Raw genomic sequence first — 20,212 nt, 5'->3', positions numbered from 1 at the left:
CCACAGCTCTCTGTTGCTGCCAACAGAAACTAACAACCCTTCTGAAAAGAAAACTGGAACTGTTCCTGCTTTTCACTTGGCTTTTAAGACTGAAGCAAGAAATTGTGTGACATTAGTAGGTCTTTGTGACATGTACTTAAGCACATTAGTCTGGAGCCAGAGTATGTAGGTCATGGTGAGGGTAATGAACAAGAATGGTATTGATACTGGTGCCACTTGTACCTCTCTAAGGATGCTTTCTTCAACTTCCATGTGCCTCTTAACCATGTCTCAGACTGTAAAGTAAAATAAGTTTAGTTGCTTCCTCTGATTAACTTTTGTCAAGTATTTGTGGTACAGTCCAGATCTTGACACATTTCCCTTTATCACAGTCACAGCTTTGATCACTCTTGACACTTTTTTTCCTCAGCACACAGAGTTATGTTTAGTTCTAATATTGCTTTCTTCCTTTTTGTGCAGAGACTTCTTGCAGGTCTTAAGCCAGCCTCTCCTGCAAGTGGTAGCCAGGTGCCTTTGCAGGTGTTGAAGTGCTTGTGAAGGCTAATAGAGGCCTTTGTGCAGAGATTAGTACCTCTCTGTTTCCTGGTTCTGGCTCCAGAACTCCTCTTTTTGCAGAAAGGGAGGCCAAAGCAGCAAAACCCAGACCCTCAACTGTGGAGACTTTACCTTTAGCAAGCTGATTCTTAGCATCCTGTTTTGGTTTTAACTTTTGGTTTTTTTTTCTTTCCTGCACTATGAGGAACTCTGAATAGGGGAACTTTGTCTGCTGTAGCAACCTCAATGACTTTGTGACTTTTGGTGGCTGCAAGAGTAGAAATGTTGTGTTCAGGAAACTGAACTAAGTTACTAAAGCAAGTGGCTTGGTTTCTAGCCCTGCAGGATCACTCGCTGGTTAGCTGCATCTCCACCCCTTCCACTTTTTTTTGCCTCTCAGGTTTGCTGCAGTACTTCCTCTACTGGGCAATAAGTTGTTCTAATAGGTTCTCTTCCTCTTTCTGTACCTCCTCTTGGCCAAGTTATCTGTTCTGGAGTGTGGTCAGTCCATCCAGCTAACCTTGCTGTCTGTAAGCAGCAAGCAAACAGCTGAAGGGAGAGCCTGCATCAGAGACAATCAGGTGATGGATAAGCCCTGATGAGAACATCTAGCCTAGACATTTGGCCAAGCAGCAAGTGACAGCTTAGGGCTGAACCAGTGTGCTTGGTCAGAAAATCCTGTGGCATCTGCTCCCCTCAAAGAGAAAGTGAGTTTTCTGCTGAGAAAACTTCATTGTGGTGCCCCTGGCTTCTGTTATGGGAACCACCATTGTGACCCTGCGAGGAAATCGGGGTTGGAGCTTTATCAGATTGCTCTTGTGAGTGCCCTTTAAGTCGCTCTGTTCCCCTGGTGACGCTGCTGGCCCAGGGCTGTCGTCTGGTGGCACTGTTTGATAGAGCTGCTGACCTTCTCTGACCTTCATTTTTATAGGTAGGAAATTACACATGCCTGTGTTTGCTGCTTGCACGGTCAGATGTGATTATTTTTGTCTGGGAGTCTCTCTACACCCATCCAGTGACTGGAGGGGTGACGGTGTAGACCTTCTTCCAAGGAAGCCAACCGTCTTTGCAGTAGCAGTGTGAAGGAGACCTGTCAGCTCGAGCTTTCTGGGTCCTGCTTTGACAAGAGACAGTTTCAGTACGGGGCTTGGCTTTGTGCTGCATTGTGGTGGTGTGTTTGATGTTGTTCAGGAAGTTCCCCCCGCCTCAAAAGTATCTCCAGGCAGGTTTTTGCACGCTGATGTTAAGCATGAAGGAGCCTTCTGGCATACTCATCCTCAGCAGAGAAGTAGGATAACAGTTGCCTGTTGCTTAATGCTAATTGTGAACATCATAGGAAAACCCTCTCTCCTCTCCCTGCTGCTAGGTGACTGGGAAGGTAGAAGTAGGAAGAGTCTGGGGAGCAGTACTGGTAACTCACAGTATCTGTGAAGCTGCAGCAGGCTGGGAAGCTCTGGGGACTGGAGCTGCCTCAAGGACAGGCAGAGCAGAGGCTTTTGGCAGTGCTACCTGGTGTGAACATGCCTGCCCTGCTGCTGGTGGGTGCAGGATTGGGCAGTGCCTCTGTGCTCTGCCCTGCTGCTGGTGGGTGCAGGATTGGGCAGTGCCTCTGTGCTCGGTGTGGGCTTGGGCCCTGCAGTGGAGAGTATGTTAACCACTTTCCCCATGTTTGGCAGTTGTGACCTCTCCTGACTTCCTGTGCCCCAGTCACAGGGAGCAGAAACAAGCCTGTGCCAGGGAGAGAAGCAGAAGTGAGAAGGAAGGGAGCTGGAGTAGAGGTGCCCCAAGGTTTGGGGAGGAGCCTGGGCCTTGCTGCTTCTCATGCTGTGTAGGTTTTTGAGGTTGTGTTTTCTGACCTCAAGACTGTTGCACATTGTGTGCCCAAAAGGGATATCTGTGCCTCCCTCTAAACCAAAGTCCTGCTTTAACTGCAGTGTCTTTTGTCAGGCCCTGATGGTTAAAAACAGAGAAATAAATAGAAACAATGAAAAGAGAGCCCCAAAGCCCAGTGGCAGCCATGGTTTGCTTGCTGTGCTCTCAGAAGTGGAGGCTGCTGAAGCTGGCTGATGCCAAAAGGGCAGCTTCCTCCAGGACATCCTTTCATGCCCAAAGCTGTCAGTTTGGTGCAGCTCTGTGCTTCTGTGCTGCTCCAGTGAGCAGTGCTGCCTTTCCCCCCCCCCCCCCCCCCCCCGTGTGCAGAAGTTTGTTGGTTTGATACTGCATGATGTGTGCACAGAAGGACCTCAAAGCATGCTGAACTCAAGGCAGCAACCTCATGGCAGTAAGGGACTTCTGCCCACATTGAACTCCCAGTAACTCCAAGCCCCTTGCCAGATTTTTAACCTGCCTTTCTTTCCATCTAGATCTTCATAAACAAGTTTGAACTCTGGTTTAAGAGGACTTTTGGGGCTGAAGGCAAGATCCGAGACTGCAGGACTGCTTCTAAGGCTGCAGCAGATATCCTCTCAGGATCTCGAGAGACTCATCACTCCTAGACCAGTGAATGGGGAATACCCATAGGAGACCTTGTAGCAGGATGGGGTCTGAGAGCTTTCCAGAAGAGGCTAAATGCAGAGGTTGAAGAGCTGTCCCTTTCTGAGAATGAGCTGCCCTTTCCTGTTTCCTTCTCTCTCCTTTCAGAAGCTGGAGCCCCTGGAGACCAGGGCAGAGGGAAAAGGGGAGAGTACACATGCTGTGAGCTTCACATGTGGGAACAGCGTGGCGATGGGAGTCAATCAGAGCTGCCTGGTGCGATTTACCTGTGCAGAACAAACGCTGTTAAGAGCTGCAGTGGCCAGCAGCAGCTTAACTGGAGCCTGGCTGCTGCTGCTGGGTGTACGGCAGGGCGCTGCGGCGCAGGGCCAACGGCCGAGCGCTGCTCGAGAGGCGCTGCAGGCAGCCTGCCCCGTCCCAGGGTTTGCACTCCCGCTGTGACGCATGCATGGCAGCCCTGAGACGTGGGAAGGAGCCTTTGTAAGGCTAACCAGAGAATCCTGTTCTCCCTCCTGAGAGGTGCTGTAGGTGTGGGAGTCAGAACCCGGGAGTCAGAGGGAGGTCTGGTTAAAATCTGTAGCAAAATAGCTGAGACCCTTCTCACATTAGTCAGGCTGCATTTCCCCCCCTCCCTTCTCTCTCTGTTAAAGCATCTTCCAATCAAAGAGAAGGGAGTGTTGGGAGGGGGGAGAGAGAAGCAAGGCTACTAGGAAATTCTTCCCTTCACATTTGAAATTAAAACCATCTGCTTCCTTCTGTGCATCTCCAGATGATATCACCGGGCTCCAATCTGAAACTCCCATGAAAATCAAACATCTGGAAGCCTGGGTGAAACAGTCTGGAAGGTGCATTTGAAGAAGCTGTTCTAGAATGTGCCCAAGCAAACACAGTGTGGCAGATGAGGAGGTTTTTCCAGCACACTAGACATATTTTCCAGGAGTCTTTGAAAGAGAGAGAGAACTAAGTATTGGGCGGTAACTTCAAGGTAGTTTTAGGGCAGAAGAGCCAAAACTGCAGCTTCTGAGAGTCCTTTCTCTTTGTAGCATTGTGAGAGAGAGTGCAGTGCTGTGGATTTGTGGATGATTCAACTTGGGATAAATACCTTCATTTTGTTCTTATGTCTCTAGCTCAGCTCCCTGAGAGCCTGAGCTGAGGCAAATGCAGGCTGGAGCTGAAAAGGAGGGGGGTGGGTGGGTGAAAAAAGGGCTGAGCTCTGACTAAAGTATTTGTGCTGGAAAGCAGCCCAGAGAGAGTAAAGGAGAAGCTTTAATTAGAAGCAGCTGCATAGCTGATGCAGCCCACAGGACATTTTCCCATTTCAAACTCTCTTGCTTTCAGAATTCATGATTTGAATTAGGTTGTATGTGAAATCTGTTCTTAAAAGATTGAATTCCTGCTGAAGTAGGTTAAGACACTTCATGTGCTTCCAGAAAGTGCCAGAGCAAACTGCATCTTCCCCTTGCTGAAGGCTGGATGGGAAAGTGAGGAGCAGCAGTGGCTTTTATTTGGCAAAGATTGGGTTTCCTGCTCTGAGCATGTCACTTGGAGCTGCCACAGGCTGCTACGGTTTTAAGCTGCTCTGCAGACAAGTGGCTTTTTTCTGGTTTTTGCTTTTTTCCTCTCCCTCTCCTAAGAAGAATGGTTGGGATGAGAGCAGAGCAGGGGTGGTGGGAAGCTGGACTTGCAGTTGAGGATAATCATCTCCTTTAAAGCAGTTTGGACTCAGACCCTGCCTTTTCAGAGCTCGCCTCTATTTTTAGCCACACAATGTGGTGCCCAACATGAATCGGGGGCAAATGTTTGCAGTTTCGTCTACACCAGCATTTAGAGCTAAATTACTGGTGTTTGTGCCTTAAAATGTTGAGGACAGGAGACATGGTTGAAAATCTGGGCTGTAGATTAATGTTGGGGTTTTTTGTTCTTCAACACTCAGAAAGGCTTGCACTGAGTTTTGCTGGAGGGGAAGGTTGCATAAGTGTGTGCCCAAGTGCTTCCCCGGGAGGAGAACAAAGTGGTGGGTTCAGGGGCCATGTATACCTCACCCACCACCTTTCCACAGACAGACATTCCCTCTGGCATTCTGTAAGGCTTTCTCTTTCCAAATAGAATGAGCTAAAGTTAAAAGAGCTTTAGCTATTCCCTGCTGGAGTACTCCCTCCTGTTTCCCTGATTAGCCTCAGAAGATACCAGGACAAGCCTGGTCTTGGAGCGCTCTTCAGCTTTGTACCAGAACATTTGTGTGCCAAATGCCGGGCTGTTTGTGGGTGATGGTTGAGTGTCATCCTGGAGCACAAGCCTTGACTTTTGTTTCAAATCATAGCAGCAATAGTGTAAACCAATGTTTAGGGTCCCTCCTCCCCCGCCCTAGGGGCAGCAGCTCAGTGCACCTTCCAGCATCCCTGAGCGTGGAGGAGGTGTGAGGGAGGGCTTACTGTGGTGGTTTATCTGCTTGTGGACAAAGCATGAGAGGTTCCTCTAGACTTTCTGGTTTGGTTTCCAGCCTTTCAGTGAAAAAACACTTTAGGACCTCTCTTCTGGATGTGTTTTGGTTTGTGTTGCGTTTGCTGGAGTGGCAGGTGGTGTTGGAGGACTTCTGTTTTGCCTGGTGAGGTGTCCTCGGTGGGGTTCTGTTAAGTTCCTGTTTGTTGCTCTTCCCTTCATGATAAAAAGAGCTACAAGCACATGGCCTGTGCCTGCTGCTGTCTGGCTGAGGGGCTTGGTGTGCTGCTGAGCTGCCCAACCCCCCCATCCATGCTGCTGGTGGTGGTGGGACCAAAAGAAATCCATGCAATGAAACCGTGTAAGCTTTCTGAAGTTCAGTTTGACTTTGCACATTCATCAGCTGCATATAGATGTGCATAAAAATGATTTAACTGTACTTACCCAGAGGATCTGAGAGCAGAGCTGGCCAGTGCACCATGTGCAGGCTTGAATGCCGTGGGAGTCAAGCAGTCCTGCAGCCTCTGGCACAGCTGTCTTTGCTGGGTGCCAGATTTCTGTGTGATCGAGCTCCTGCAAAGCTGGGCTGTAGCCTGCTGGCGTTTGGACTGATTTCTAGCTCCCATTGAGGAGGGATTTGGGATGCTGAAGGAAGCCTATAGAACTGCCATGGTTTAGGGCTGGAATACCGAAGCTTGCCTCTCACGTGGTGTGGCAGCAGCTTACGCTGACTGACAGCCGTCAGCTGCTATGCCGAGGACGGCGCAGGAGACAGAGGATGTTCTGCAAATGGTATTGTCTCAGGATTTGCTTTCTGTACCTTTATTAATCCTGCCTTGCCCTGCAAAAACTCTTCTTTCATGTCTGTTCTTGGGCACCAAGTTGAAAGTCTTAAGGTACAGTGGAAAGAGCCTAATTTGGGTGTGGGGCATGGTAAATCACAATTACACACCTCTGTGATGTGACTTTCCTGCTTTAGATGTATGGCTAAAGCTAGTTAATACATTTTAACATGAGAAAAAACAGTTGTGGTCATCTAGTAATGACCTCTTGCATAACTGGGATAATAACATCCCTGAGTAGCTGTGTTTGAACTAGCATGCATGCTCCTTCTGGAACAGCCAATCCTGGGGGAGCGATGGAGAAATTCCACCCCAACCTTCAATGCGTTGTTCCAGTTGCTTCTCTCCACTGCTGAGACGCAGTCTGTATCTTGCTTGAGCTTTTAACTGCTCAGCTCTGTCGTCCCTCTACCTTCTAGACTGGGAATTGTTGTCAAATCTGAGTTTTTATGGGTGCCTTGCAGCTTCTGATTAACTGTTGCCTTCATTTTCCCCTGATAAATACTGAGCCACCTGAGCTTTTCTTCTATTAATCATTACTGTTGACTACTTTGAACTGACTTCAGCTCTTCCCTCTTAAAGAGCAGACACCAGCACTGGTGTAGTGGTTGTGCCATGCAAGTATGAGGTGTAGCATGATCTCATTTACTCCTGCTTGATGTTTGCTCTTTGCACTTCTGAAGAATTCCAGCAGACTGTTAGGAACCCCCAGAACAAGTTTGTCTCTCCCAGATCAGCCTCTGTTTTTGGGGAGGATGCTGTATGTGTTTTGTTTCCAGCACAAGGCTGAAGTGTGCTCTGTGTGCTGACTTCATTGTTAGGCCTCTTGTGTTCTGTCCTCCACCAAGAGCTTCTCATCCCCTTACCTGCAAGGGTGACTGGCATTGATGTGTTCTGTTATTGTTCCTTGCTGGAGGTGTTGAACAGCTTTGAAACAAAGGGAGATCCCTGTGGTGTTCTCTTTAAAACACAGCTTCAAGACTGTTGTTTGAGTTGTAGACTGAACTTTAAGGCCCATCCAGCCAGCTGGGGCCTGTATTCTTCTGTCTGTTCGGTGTGTGTGTGTCTGGATGTTTGTTGTTGTAATTTTTTTCTGTGGGTTGTTTGTTTGGTTTTTTTCAATCCAGCATCCACTTCTGAGTGCTGAAGGGAAAGGCCTTCCCTTTACTCTTACATTCTTACCTTCTGGGGCAGGCTAACTAAAGACTTTGTGTATTTCTTGCAGTTTGAATCTCCTCCCTTTTGGGTTTGGGTAATTCATAGATGTAATTAATCCTCTTCTGGAGCAAAACATCTGTCCGAGGTTCACCTCTGCATTTTTTTGGAGCGCAGGGTGTGCTCTCTCAAGCTGTGTGTGTTTTTTGGGTTGCTTACAGCCAAGGACCACAGAAAAACCTGCAAGGGACCAGTCCTGTGTGTTAAGTGTGGCTTTTCATCCAGCATCTCCTTCTGCAGCTTTCTGCTCCCTGAAAGAAGCAAATGGAGGCGTGGGTGCCACGGAGGTGGGGTTTGCAGGCTTGCTCGCCTGGGTCCTGCACTGCTGGAAGCTAAGTGGAAAGTTTGTGGTACAAAGGCCAGTGAAAAGATGGATTGCAGCTGACAAGTGTAGTCAGACTGTATTGACATAAGTTTAGGTTAGACAGAAATAACTGCAATTATTCTGCAGTCACAGATCTTTGTATAAAATATTGCCCTGGCTGCAGATAGTGTGTGTGTACTCGTTCTTCTGTGGGAGACAGAGGAACAATGACCTTGTCGTTAGGGTGCTAGCCAGGGGCGTGGGAGACCTGACTTCAGTGCTGGTGTTGCTAGCTGAGCGCAGGCTTCAGCGTGTCGCTGTCCCAGATGCACTTATCAACGAGAGGGTAAGAGGAGAGTCCTGTCTCACGGCAGCGCGGTGGGGGAAGATCTGCCGCGGATCTTCAGCCCCCCAGAGGCTGTGTGTGTAACAAGGTTTATAAAGGGTTTGGGAAAGGAATACTACCTCTTACTAAACCTGATTTTCTGCTTTCAAAGGATGCTTATTAGAATGGGAGTGGGTGCAAGGAATCGATTGCTGCTCAGCAGTCCTCTAACACTTGGCCTTTCACTGAAGACTTGGAGGGAAGGACAGTGATGAGTTCCTGCGTTTGATTTAACTCTGCAGTATTGATTTGTTTTGAAATGGGGAATGTCACAATTTGAACTGAAGTTGTCTGTGGCCTCATCTGGGACAATCCCAGAGGAAGGCCCTGTTACCTCTGTGACGTAAGCATTTAGGTCTGCTGGCATCACCATCGATTGCAGCAGGCTCCGAGGCTTTCGGTGCTCGTTCCTGGTATCTCGTCAGGACGGCAGAGCTTCGGGTGACCGTGCTGCAAGTCATTTCCTCTGTGTTGCAGGTGTCGAGAAGGCTTTCTTGGAGACTACTGTCAGTACCGAAACCCCTGTGAAAGCAGCACCTGTAAGAACGGGGGAACGTGCGAGATGGCGCCCCTGATCGGGAAGCCCACCTGCAAGTGTGCTCCGGGCTTCACGGGAGAGGAGTGCCAGTACTCGGAGTCACACCTCTGCTACGTGTCCCAGCCGTGCCTGAACAGGGGCACTTGTTATCCCCACAGCCAGGACACCTACGAGTGCGTCTGTCCTCCGGGTTACACAGGTGGGCTGCTGCTGCTGTGCCTCCAGGCTCCCCTCCTTCGGGCAGTACTTCAGCCCGGAGTGTTCCGGGGCGGTCATAACGTGCTTGCAAATTTACTAGCTCCAGCACAGGAAATGAGAAGCCTAAGTGACTTCATGACCAAAAAAAGCAAAGAAGGGTAGGGAATCAAACTCCCTACCCTTTACACGTAAGCAGAAAGACATTTAGATCTTGTGGAGTTGTCCACATGGGAAAACTGACTGCAGAAGCAGCTCTGGAGTGGCTTTTCCACTTCGAGTTCAGAATCTACCCTTCTAGAAAAAAAAAATGAAGTAAGCTTGCCCACCACAATCTTTCTATGGGAAAACTCTAACTGGATGCCTGATCCCTTTCATTCTCAAGGGGTCACAGAAGAGGGACTGTCACTGTGCAGTACGGTTTGAGGCCATGGCTAATCTTAGGAATCACAACGTTGTGTTTCTTGCTGCTACTCTGTAAATAAAACAGCTTTGTGCTGTAGCCACAAATTGACTCTTAACTTCAAATATAATGCTGTGAAATGCAGACAGAAGTTTGTGCTAACTTCAAGATTTAGTACCCCAATCATTTTAAGGTAGCGTGAAAACAAACTACTGTTTTGCATGCCAATGACTTTGTGTTAATGGAGTGCTCTGCCTTGGTCCTACAGGAAAGGATTGCCAGTGGATCGATGCCTGTACATCTCAGCCTTGTGCCAATGGCAGCACATGTACTGTATCTGGAAACAAGTTCTCCTGCATCTGCCTGCCTGGCTACACGGGGCAGAAGTGTGAGATAGATGTGAATGAATGTGCCACAGGAGGGCTTTGCCAGCACGGTGGCACCTGCGTTAATCTGCCCGGCTCCTACCGCTGCCAGTGCAAGCCAGGCTACACAGGGCAGCGCTGTGAGAGCGTCTATGTGCCCTGCTCCCCCTCACCCTGCATGAATGGAGGCACTTGTCACCAAACCAGTGACTTCAGCTTCGAGTGCAACTGCCTGCCAGGTAAACAAGGCTCCTTCGAAGTGCTTGGGTTTGGAGTCTGTCGCTCAAGGCCTGCCCGCCCTCCTCCCAGAAATGCTCTCTGTTTCTGTGTGATGTTTGTGTGCAGGAGGGGAGAAAGCTCAGCAAGGCAAGAAGCTCTGCTGGGATGTTAGTATCTGAGTGTCATCATGTAGGAAGGGAAGCAGGCTAGAAATGACTTCTTTGGAACCTAACTAGAGACAGAGAATCAAATAGGCAGGAATTGTGAGGCACATGGGCATCTGCAGGGTGAAGCTCCCTGAACACAGACCTCTGCAAATGTGTGGGTTTGTGTCACCAAAGGCTGCCATTCACTTCAGGGTGTGCATGGTGAACCTATGTCTGTCTCCTTCTCAGGCTTTACCCTTGAAGCATATTCCCTTCCCTTCCTTTTTCTCCTCTAGTTCCAACAAATCTTGTGAGATGCTGTTTCCAGCTCTGCACGTCCTTTTTGGCTTAATCTCCAGATGAATTATGTTTGCATCTTTAGTGATGCTGCCAGCTGCCCTGAGTTCAGCCTCAGCAGGGGTGAATTGCTTACTCTGGCCCATGGACTGCATTGGTTTTCAGCATCAAGCTGGCTCCAATCACCAGGACACTCATCTCTACAAGCACCTCTCTGTCACCTGCTTGGGACCCTGGTGGTCTCATCCCCTTCATCCCATCCTGTTCTTCCCCATCAGTTGTCACGCTGTCCACAGGGCAGGGCAATACTGATTGTCTTTGCATATCAGAAGGTTTTTTTAGCCTCATGGGTTTTTTTTTCTCCTGAGTAATTCAGTCCATGGGAAAGCAATTGTTTGGAAATGCTTTTGCCCAGACTTCCTACTGAAGTGTGTTGCAGTCTGGCACACGAATGCTCGGTGTGTGGTAATCTGGACAAGTAAACTCTCTTCCCTTAAGCATTTCTCTTTTGCTTGTGGGAAAGATGTAGCTGCCATACACTGTTTGGGGTGAATGCAGAGCTGGTGGGGGTCATCTGGAGTCACAGGTATGTGTGGAAAGAGAATTGGGATGTGACTTCTGCAAGTGCTCTGTCTTTGGAGAATCTGTCTTGAAGCGTTGGCTCAAGTGACCTTAAAATGTCCATTGCCAACCTTAGCTGGTGCTTGCCCAACCACTTTCCAGGTTACCTGAGCAGCAGGGACTTTGAAAACCTGGGGAAAGGCAGTGTTAAAATAGAAGGATGTATCATCTTCACTGTTCTGTGGAAAGCAACCATTTCTAGCCATGCTTGAAGAAACAGTGCTGGAGCATGCAGGCTGTTTCCGAATGGTGTACCTCAACTAGCAGCTGCTCTCAGGGAGTTCATTGCTGCTGCACCGTGCACCTTTTTTAAATGAAGTTGTAAACTCATCATCTCTGGATTAGCAGGCTCCATCAGAAATTTGAAGTTGTCTTAGATCTGTTTAGCCACTTGAAGATCTCCTGCAGAAACAGTGTGATGGGGGGAAGAGAGAAGATGATGAAGTTTGAAGGCCTTGATGCTCTAATGCTGATAAGGCAGTTTGTGACTCTGAAAGGGGCAGGGGAGTGGGTAGGAGCACATTTTCCCTTAGGTAAGTGTGTGGGCTGGCCAAACTCTGGTCAGGAAGGGAAAATGAGATTACTATAGCAACAGTTCCACACCCACACTGCTCTCACACGTTTGGGATTGTTAGCAGCTTTTTGGGGCATGTTGCACAATGCGTATCGAAGGGGGTGAGCTAATGGAGCTCGGAGAGCCTTCACTTCTGCATTTCCTCTGTTTAAGTTGGCCATCTTGCTTTGCTGCCTTGAGGGGGTTTTTTAAATTGTTTTAAAAACCAGTCATTTGAGAAACAGCAGAAGAGGAGAGAAGTTGGAGAGGCCAAGATGCTTACATTAAACTCTGATAAAGGCAAGGCACCCAGCCATTTCTTTCCCCCTTCCGGTCGAACAAGCAGCATGACATTTCTGAAGTGTTGGAAAAGGTTCTGTCTGGGAAGGAAAGGTCAACAGAAAGTGAAGAGAACTGGTGCTCTGTCACACCCAGGCAAGATGTGAACAAGGCCTGCTCCTCTGGAAGACAGTGCCCAGAGCAGGGACTAGAAATTCCTCTTTAGATTTCTGCTCTGAATTGGAGCAGTGCCGAAGGGACTGTGACTATAAATGGAATTGCTCTAGCCCTTCCTTCTGGACTGCCTCTGCCAGTCACCATAGCTCAGCCTCATGGCTGTAGAGGCAGGAGGCAGCTACATCCTGAACTGCTGCAATGGGTTTTGATTTGATTTTGCATCTTGTGTCCTGTGAAAGTGCTTTAAACAAACGGTGCCCAACCAGCAATTGAAGCATAATTAGGTTACTCCTTGACTTGGCCCCAAAAATAGGTTCTTGCTTCCTGTAGATGTTTTCTACTTTGCTTTTGAGTGAATTCAGGGTTGGGTTTTTTTGTGTAGTAAGTGCATGAGAATGAGAGCTTGAAAATATGTGGAGGAAGCCTACAATCTGGAGTTGTGTCACAGCAGCTTTTTCAGCACTACTCCGAGTACTGTTTATGTACAGTGCAGTCAAGCTGCTGCTTTAGATTCTCAGGTTCCCAGTTCATTCATCTGCACAAACAGATCTTGCATTAGGTAATGCATGACATTGTGCTATAGGAGGGGCTTGGTGGCAGGTGTAAGTGAGGAGTTGTGCACACTGCCAGCATTACGTCAGAATGGAAGGTAACTCTTATCTTCCGGCCGGCCGGCGTAATCATTTTTCCTCTGGGCTTTGATTTAGATAAAAACAAGATTGTAGACAAGTGAGCATGTTAGGTCACTCATAACAGGGTTGTAGTAGGGGGAAAAAATACTTCTGAGAGAGAGGTTTAACCTGAAGCATTTAGCAGCTCCATGAAATACAGAAATGAGCTCGTGGTTACGAATGTTTGACAAAAAAGGAGCTCGCTTGGCAACCAACCTTCCGTGGAATGTTAAACAAGTCCATAGAGGAAGTCCTTAGCTGGGAAAGTGATTATTCATTGTTATCCATCAAAATAATTACCCATTAACTAAGATAAGGACCCTAGGGAATTCCAAGGGCTTGTTCAGGAAGCGATCTGTCAGGCTGGAGCAGGCTGTTTATGAGAGCTGGAACACTTCCTGGGAAGAGGAAGCAGCCTCACGCCGGTGCGTAGCGGAGCATCCGTCACGCTGTGCCGTGCTGCACCGTGCTGTGCCGCGAGCACCCTCCCTGAGGTAGGGCAGGCACCCTGAGATGCCCTGTGATGGAGAAGGCCTTGCTTGCTGCCACTGAGAGATGTGCTGCTTGCTGAGCACGCAGGCAGCTGCTGTTGGGCACCAGGCTTGCAGAGCCTTACTTGTGTGTTTAAAATGATGCAGGTCAGTTTGTTAATGCTCTGTTGAGCTTCGTCTTTGCTAGTCAGCAGGCTTCTAAACCTGACAATAACTTGATTGTTCTCATTCAGGTGTGATTTCCTGTCCCCATATCTAATGGGGCTAATGAGTCCTGCAGGAAGGTGGGGTAAATTGATAGGTTGAAATAAGGCTAACGATTAAAACTGGAGCAAATCGAATATGGTGCTGTGGAATGGGGTGGAGATGGCAGATGATGTAGGAGTAAAATCATCCGCTTGTATCTGTCTGTGCAAGAGAGGAGGAGCAGAATGCTGTTAGCAGTGGGAGCTCCTTTTTCCCCCCTGAGGTTCTCATTCCTTAGTTTGCTGTGCTTGGAGATACAGAGCAAAAGTCAGGATATGTATTGCAAACTGTTCCCCTGGAGAGAGGGAGAGGAGCAAAGGACAACGTGTGAGTCCCAGCACAGAGCGGGGAACAGGAAACGGTGTCAGGTGTCCAAATATATCCAACCAGTGAACTTCTTTGGCTTTTGGAAGAGAGTCAGGTTATGCAACTACACAATCAGACCCCGGGACCCAGCTTAGGAAAAGCCCAGAGCAGCTTCCTGCTGCTTGTGCTCAGAGGTAGGTGCACTGGGCCAAACACCCGTGCCTCTCAATGGCTGATTTTAAGAACGAAAGCTAAGCTTCACCAGGGGACTTGTATTTACCAAACAAGCAGATAAGGATATTGCAGTGGAAGCTGCACTTGAAGAGGACACTGAAATTGTGCCTTTACAGCTTTGGGCCCTGCTGAAATGAAGCCAAAGTTGTCCTTCAGAACGAGACAGATTTGAAGGGAATTTGGGAGCTGGGAAGTTACCAAAAAGGAAAGTTGTGTTTTCTTCAGCTGTGCACTCAAAATAGTGTCACCCTCACCACTCCAGCCCTTCCTGATTCTCTTTCCCTTGGATGTTGTTGGAGCACACATGGCCCTGTGTCATTTCTCTCCAGCCTTTAGCAGCATTGTGGTTTTCTGGGAGCTCTTCTTTTTCTTCGTCCCCTCTCTATTCTGCTGCCACTTGTGTAATCCTCCAGCTTTTAGTGTGGCACTAATGGTTTTCTACCTCTGCATGGGATGCCTGTGGACTAGTGCCTAGGGGGTAGTATAGCTGGTTTAAATGTGAAGGTGAACAGTGGTTCAGGGATGATTCAATATTGAGGAGATTTGATTTATTACTCAAAATCACTGAGCTGCTTGAAGTTTTGAGGCATTGCAGTGAGAGAGTGTTAAATGAATGCCTGCTGTTAGGCATTTGTTTACTAGAAAGTGGGCTGGCTCTTCATATTGCCCCTGCTGCAAGGATAAGACTTAGAAACCTTTCCCATTTGTGGTCTGGGTGTGTGTCCCTGTTGATCACATTGCTGGTTGAGTGCAGTCTGCAGGCAGTGGGATGTTTCTCCTCAAGCTGACAAGCAAGCTGATAGCACACCCCTGTGTTTTACAGCTGAGCCTTGGGTCATGCATGGTAGCTTTAGACAGCTTTAAGCATAGTGATCTGTACTAATTGTACCCCTGGATAGTTGCTCCTCAGCAGTTTTTGCCAGGAAGGCTGCCCCTGTGGTGATTAGGATTCAGACTGACCATGTTATATTTCCTCCTCTTTTAACCTTCCCTACTGCCATGAAGTTTTTGGATGAAGGTGGGAGGGGCTTTGCAGGGACAGGGTAATAGTGCAGGTCCTTAGTTTTTGTGTTGTGTTTGCCCTTCCTTGCTGATGGATGCTAATGGTACAGCTTGGCAGCAGTGCTTCAGCTTCTGACCCCAACCTGTGGTATTGGAGAAGTTCAAGCAGTGGAGAATGAATCTGAATCATCTTAAGCCTCTTGAGAGCAGTGGTGGTCTGGAGAAACTGCATCAGTGCTTCACAGTCCCGGTCTCATCTGCCACACAGCACCATCTGCACTGGCCCAGATGTTGCTTAGAGGTTCTGCATGACGTGACACAGATGTTTTGGAAGCATCTGGAACAGGGCATCAAAAGTAGAGGGGTTAAAGCATAACTCTGGATGAGAGGACTGTGTCATGTTAATATTGCATTCCAGAGCAGTGAAGAGGCAGAGATGATGATTTTAATTAACATCTGTGTTCTGGAATCGTTTACTTCACCCACATTAGCATGCATCCACTTGTGCTTTGATAGAGAGCTCGCTCTCACCCAGCAGAAGTGGCAGGTTTATTTCATGAGGCATGAAGTAAATCAACAGGGGACGTTGACAGGAAGATGGGCTGCAGTCCCCACTTTTCCTTATTTGAAAGGACTGAGATCTAGCAGGGATATTTTGCCAGTCTGCCTTCATTAGGAGCCTTGATCTTCCCTGGGAAGCAGCCTGGTTTCTTCTGGTTTTCAGTCAAGGCTTGGTGTCTAAGCGTGCATTGGGTGGGGGCCGATTTGTTGGCTTGATTTGTCCAGCACTGAGGAGGGCCAAAGCAGGAGTTTGGAAACTCGTTTTTCTAAGCTTAGAGGATCTTTCTGTGACATAACCAACTCCTATGAACTGTGATGAGGTATTTATGAAGTGAACACCAGGCCCTTTTTTGCCATGGGGAAAAACTTGTCCCAGCTGATGCTTCAACTGCTGCTTGTTGGGCAGCGAGACGCTTACCTCATAGCAAACAAAATGCCTTGGTCTCCACTTTGTTCTGAATGACACTTAAAATACTCTCCCCTTTTTGGTTGGGAAAATCTATTTGTCCATCTGCCCCCCATAGTAGTGTTTTAACAGTGCCATCTGACTGCAGACCATCAGCAGAGTCTCTGCTCAGCGTGGTACCTTGAGACGCATCGGGACTGGGTTAACAGGGCAGGCGTGTGAGAAAAATGCAAGGGGAGGATGCTGCTTGAGGGGTGAATTCTCTTCCAGAGAGGCTGGAAACCCAAGTCAGCCTGTTGTGTTTCTGCTTTGCCCAGGTTTCGAGGGAACCATCTGTGGGCACAACGTGGACGACTGCCCGAACCACAACTGCCAGAACGGGGGCGTGTGCGTGGACGGCGTCAACACCTACAACTGCCGCTGCCCGCCCCAGTGGACAGGTAGGTACTGCAGAAAGCGAGGGCAGGGCTCCTGCCCTTCCCCAGCCTGCAGCTGCAGCTACAGCCATTGAGTGCAGCTCACATCTGGGCCTGGTTGTGCAGTCCAGGGGCAGATGGCAGTGGGACCGTTCAAAGGAAAGGGTTTGCCTCAAAGCTGCCGCAGTGGAGGCAATTTCTCCTCACCCCAGGCGGTGTTACAGGCCTGTGTGCACCTGGGTCTGGCAGGCAGATACCATGAGCCCTGAGCCCCGGTGTGCTGTGACTACCAGAGCTGCACTACTTCTGTGGATGGCTTTCTAAGAGGATATGCACTGCCTGAGGGGAGGTTACAGCCAGGTGGGGGTTGGTCTCTTCTCCCAGGTAACCAGTGCCAGAAGAGGAGGACACAGTCTCAAGCTGTGCCAGGGGAGGTTTAGGCTTGATCTTAGCAAGAAGTTCTTCCCAGATATAGAGCTTGCCCTTTGGGATGGGCTGCCCAGGGAGGGGGTGGGGTCAGCATCCCTGGAGGTGTTTAAGAGCAGCCTGGGTGAGGCACTCAGTGCCATGGTCTGGTTGATCAGTTAGGGTTGGGTGATTGGTTGGACTTGGTGAGCTTGGAGGTCTCTTCCAAGCTGTGATTCCAAATGTACCAAGCATGGCTTTGCTCTTTGCAGGCATCTGCATGTAAGCGATGCTTGGCTGATGCCTTTGGGGGTGTTTTAAAACTAAGCTAATGATCCTCACACAGGTAATAGTAATGCTGCTGAGGAGCAGGGCACAGCTGAAGGGAGGCATGGGTGGGAGAAAGGGAGGGAAGAGGAGCGTGTGTGTGGGAAGCTTGTTTTTGCTGCTGGTGTTTTCCTGATGTGACTGACGCTCGTCCGGAGCGCTCCGACTAGCAGAGCTGGTTTTGCTTCCTGAATGAGTCTGCTTTAGTCTGAGTCTCTAGGAGAAATAAATGTGTGTGTTTCAAGAAAACCTTGTGTGTGATGTGAGGAAGCAGCTTACAGGAAATTCAGTGTCAATTTTAGTCACAAAATGTCTCCATACCTCAAAAATAAACAAATAGCTCTGGGTTTGGGGTGGGTGGGTTGGGTTTTTTGTCATACAAGTCATTCTTAGCTGGCACACTCTTCCAGTGTAGTTTTGCCTTTCTTTCAAAATCATAGGAAAAAAACCAGCCCTGAAAGTGGAAACCAGATACAGACTCCTTCTGTGAGTTTCCCCCCCCATAAAGTAAGTTTGGGATGGTTGTTTTGGAGCTAAGCTTGAGGTAACTTCTCAGAATCTGAAGAAGCTTTAGCACATTTTCCTCTGTACTAGAAAATATTATGGTTGAACCCAGAACATCTGCAGTGATTGCCAGTTCAGATGAATGCCCTGTCAAGGAGTTTTGGCTATTGGAGAACAGAGGTTTCACGTCCTGCCTTTCCTCTGTGGAGAGCATTGTTCTCATTCCAAACCAGTTGTCATTAGCTGCAAAGGAGGCTGCCAGTCCAAACCCCTCATTAACTTGAAAAATAAATTCTTAAATGAAGGTAAAGCCACATGAAAGAATGAACTGGACCACTACTTGCATAGCTCTTTGAAACTAGTTATAAATAGGAGAAAATGAGTCTTCCCCTTAATGAGCAAGTACCTTTGCTTCTCTTCTGCTTCTGTTTGTATGTCCATAAAGCCTGCAAAAAGTGAAACCTGCAAAGAACATAAAGAGAGCTTGGCTGCAGAGCCCACAACCCTTTAATGACCCCTAAAAGCTTGCTCCATGCCACGGGAATTGCAAACCTTGTTATGGCTTCTAGCATCTGTCAGTAGTAAATTAATCTCAGGCTTATTCCTGAAGCACAGAGGATGTGCTGGATCATGATTGTGTACAATGTCAGTGTACAGCCTATGAGGGATTGTTTTGCTTTGCAGAGGCATCATAAGTTTAGCTTGCCTCATAGCATTTGAGTGGATAGCTGCTGCCAGCTAGGGATGACTTCTGCAACTCACCTGGAAGGGATCTTGGCAATAGGCTGTGGTTCTGTTTGGGTTTGTGGTAGATTGTGTCTCTGATTAACTACTGAAGTTCTTTACCAGTGCAGTTGTGGCAGTTCCCTCTATGAGCCTCTTAGGGGTTTGGACTGACTGTCACAGGGGAAAAAATGTTAGACCTGTGTTGTGGCCTAGCCTTGTGCCATCTTGCTTCTGTGTGGACAGTCTCTCCAGAAAGCTTTGTGTGCATGAAGGATGCTTCCTTTTGGGGAAAACCTGGAAAGAAAGAGGAACCTGTACCACCACCACCACCACCAAGCCTTGTGTTCTTGTGGCTTTCTAAATGGATTTCATGGAATGGGCTTTCTGAGCATTTGCCTTTCTTGTGGTAAACTTCAGGTTTATCAGTGCAGCAGTGGGTTTGGATGATGACATCTGAAGGCCATTGACTCTCTAGACTTGAAGAATGGGGTCAGCTTGGAACTAAGTCTGGGCTCACTGTTTAGGGAACAGGAGCTTGGCTGTTTGAACAGTGAGCCTTAGAGCCTCTGGGGAGCCCAACTCTCTTGTCTGAAGTGAACAGTGCCAGTTTCTGATAGTCATTCCTCTGCAGTGTGGCTGCTGATCTGAGTGTCTCTCGAGGCTGAAGGCTCTCAGTGGCTGTGTCTGGGGCCATCTCTATGTTGCTTTACTGAAAGCCAGGGTGGTGAAACACTCTGAGCTAGGTGGCCTTTAAGAATTCACTACTTGTATCTGTGATACTCATTTTGCCCAATAAATGTGCAGGCAACTGATGTCCTATGACACTCCAGAGTTTTCTCCAGCTCCACAGTGAATGCAGCCATGCAGAGCAAGTGGACAAACATCTTGCAAGTCATCTGAATGCCTCTTGTTCTAGTATGGTCTGGCAGGTCATCCCAGCAGTGACTCTGCTCTGTTACCTCAGTAGTGCTCATTTCTCTGAGTGGACTCCAATCCCGTTCCTGACCAAGAAGGTGCAGGATAACAGTACACACCCAGCTTGGAGAGATGAAAGGTGACACTGAGACAGGGTGCAAAACAGGGAAGGTAGAAGGAGTACTGCTGGGCTGGATTTGAGACAAGAGATGGCTTGACTCAAGGTTAAACTGCAGCTAGTGCTGAAAGAAGTAATCTACAAAAAACCCCAAGGGACTTGGCAATAAGGAAATGTTTTATAAGTGGAGGTCCATGCTTTGCACAAACATGGTTTATAGCACTGTAAATAATCTCTAAGGTAAGTGAAGAGGGGAGAGCTGAGCAAACAACCCTTTTGGAGTCTGTCCTGATAAATGCTTGCAGCCCAGCAGTGTTGAGCTGTGAGAGGGAACACTTGAGGAAGTCAAAAGCTTCCAATCAGACCTTGGGGTCAGGGGACATCGTGTGCTGCTGGAAGCCCAAGGGCCCAGACCTGCTTGTTTATAGGTCAGCCAAAAAGGAAAGGATGTTCAGTTTTCTAGAAGTGCTTAACAGTGTGGTTGTGCTGACTGCAGAACAGCTCTTCTGCAGCCTCTTCTTTCAAATCCTTACTTGTCAATCTTGGAAGTGTTTCACTGGCTCTGTTTGCAGTTTCTGCCTCCTCCACGCTGCGGCTGATGATCTGGCATGATAGTCAATAGAGTCTGTGCTGTGTGGCAGACAGAAACCACTCCTGTCCCCTGCTAGGAAATTCCAGGAGCTGTACTGCCTCTGACAAGGGGTAGCATTGTGCCAGGTAATATTAGAATAGAATTAATCAGGTTGGAAAAGGCCTTTGAGATCATAGAGTCCAACCTCTCACCCAGCACCATCTGATCAGCTCAACCATGGCACCAAGTGCCTCAGCCAGGCTCTTCCTAAACACCTCCAGGAATAGGGACTCCACCACCTCCTGGGC

General features: G+C 48.4%; 1 protein-coding gene across 2 annotated transcripts in view; it reads left to right on the top strand.

Annotated features, from left to right (window-relative positions):
* NOTCH2 (notch receptor 2) overlaps positions 1–20,212 on the top strand; it is a 93,500-nt gene that overhangs the window by 11,644 nt on the left and 61,644 nt on the right. For both annotated transcript variants that reach the window (XM_054165698.1, XM_054165697.1), the window contains exons 3-5: positions 8,690–8,949; positions 9,617–9,952; positions 16,240–16,362. In XM_054165698.1, coding sequence (XP_054021673.1) covers positions 8,690–8,949; positions 9,617–9,952; positions 16,240–16,362 — 719 coding nt within the window. The remainder of the gene's footprint in view (positions 1–8,689; positions 8,950–9,616; positions 9,953–16,239; positions 16,363–20,212) is intronic.

This window comes from Dryobates pubescens, chromosome 11 (genome assembly GCF_014839835.1).
Source record: "Dryobates pubescens isolate bDryPub1 chromosome 11, bDryPub1.pri, whole genome shotgun sequence".
Classification (NCBI taxonomy): Eukaryota; Metazoa; Chordata; class Aves; order Piciformes; family Picidae; genus Dryobates; species Dryobates pubescens.
Note: the sequence above shows the minus strand (reverse complement) of the source record. Positions and strands in the feature narration are given on the sequence as shown.